The 1929-nt window shown below is 37.2% G+C and overlaps 1 protein-coding gene across 1 annotated transcript; it reads left to right on the top strand.

The window, feature by feature from the left end:
• Window positions 1–321: 321 nt before the first annotated feature.
• On the top strand, window positions 322–1534 carry LOC113286251. Its single transcript, XM_026534915.1, has one exon. It carries the CDS (start codon window positions 372–374, stop codon window positions 1260–1262), a length of 891 nt encoding a protein of 296 aa, XP_026390700.1. The 5' UTR covers window positions 322–371; the 3' UTR covers window positions 1263–1534.
• The last annotated feature ends 395 nt before the right edge of the window (window positions 1535–1929 follow it).

The following is a 1929-nucleotide window of genomic DNA, read 5'->3' as shown; positions in this document are numbered from 1 at the left end:
CTTTCACTTGAACCTAATTAAGATTTCACTTAACTGCTTCGCTAGATATTATTCATATATCTCTTTCGTTCTCGTTTACGTTTTGAATGTTGGGACTAAATACATTGGATTTAATCTTGTACCCCGCAAAAGTTAGATGAAAAGTGTCAATCATTTCCACTTGTAGATTGCATAACCCACATTCTTGGATTTCTTTGTCTTCTTCTCATTAACTAACTCTATCTTATTGTTAGATTATTGCTCATAAACAACCTTAACTTGATGAAGTATAAATTAAGAACTCCCCAACTAGAAGTCTTCAGTTTATTCATTGCATTCATATTCATTAGAAAATTTTCACATTCTCTGAATCTTTTCATTCTTCTTTAGCTATGGCAAAATATCATTACCACATTCGATCGACAAGTTTGCCATCGACATTTCATCATCCTCTAACAGCAAGAGTTGAAGAACAGTTGAACAAAATCAGAGTAGAACTTAACGAAAACAAAAGCCTTGATCATTATACGACGGAGATGTTAAGAGATGGGTTGTTTGGTCTTAAAGGTTTATACGAAAGTGTTGAGGATTTGCTTAAGTTGCCACATACCCAACAAATCCTGGTGAAGCAGTGTCATGATAAATTGGTCGACGAGGTGTTGGATGATTCTCTTCGACTGTTGGACGTGAGTTGTACTACAAAGGATGTTTTGTCACGGATCAAAGAAGCTGCGCAAGAAACTCGATCAGCTCTTCGTAGAAGAAGATCGTCACCTGAAGGAGAAATAGACTTGACAGGGAAAAAGATAGTAGAATATTACATGTCGTCCAGAAAGAAGACTAATAAGGAGGTTCAAAAGTGTCTCGGTGAATTAAAGAGAACGGCTGGAAAGAAGCATGGTTTCTCATGCTCATCTCTCTTGTTAGAGAAGCAACAACAAGATTATGTTGCCGTTGTGAATGTGCTAAAACAAGTAGGGGACGTCACGGTTACCTTATACGAGTCTGTGTTGTCTAGGTACAAATGTGCTGTACCAAAGACTAGTTGTAGTGGCTGGTCATTGGTTTCCAAATTGATGATCAAGCAGAACAGTCGCTTAAAATCAGCAAAGGATCAGGACGTACAACAACTTATCAAGGGAGTGGATGGCGTCGCACAAAAGCCTTTAGAAACGTTGGAAACAAGTATCCAAAGCCTGGAGGAGGGACTAGAGTTGGTTTTTAGACAGTTGATCAAAACAAGAGTGTCCCTTCTTAACATCCTCTCAACAACCACTAACTAACAATTGCTCGCATAATCTCATCTAGCTTGATCCATCCATTTGTATAACCTGGGTTTTTTTTAGGGGAAAAGACAAATGGAAAGAGAGAATTGCCTATGTATGCTGATACACTATATATGTACATGCATATATATATTTGTGGAGTTACTTACCCTCAATCTAATAATATCATTCTTTTTTTTCTTTTGATTTTTTTAGGTTTTATCAATATGTTAATGATGTACTTTCTGTCTAATTGTCTTATTAAAGGATTCATGTATTAGCGCAACTCCAAACTTACCGAACAATAATGTTTTTCACCGAACATAAACTGGACTATTTTGCTTTGTTTTGATTGCATCATCAATACTGCTCTGTGATCCGGGTGTTAAGCGAGATCATTTAGAAGTTTGGAACTCTATGCATGTCGTGTGACTCTATGGTGTAACAAAGCTTGAGCTCCCACTAAATCTTAAAAGCGTCACAAAAAGCCTTTCCTAGGCCATGGTTCTTCTGAACAAAACTACCCGCATTTCTTTTTGCACTTGCAATGGCGCTTTTACACAAGATTTGTTGCTGGACCTAGCTAGTATTTTGATCGTAAATGTCAAATTTGGTGTTACGCACTGCAAGCATGATTGAACAATCTTCATTTGAGTCCAATTTAATGCTTGGGTTCTTCCTTCTA

The sequence above is a fragment of the Papaver somniferum genome, chromosome 6 (genome assembly GCF_003573695.1).
Source record: "Papaver somniferum cultivar HN1 chromosome 6, ASM357369v1, whole genome shotgun sequence".
NCBI lineage: Eukaryota > Viridiplantae > Streptophyta > Magnoliopsida > Ranunculales > Papaveraceae > Papaver > Papaver somniferum.
Note: the sequence above shows the minus strand (reverse complement) of the source record. Positions and strands in the feature narration are given on the sequence as shown.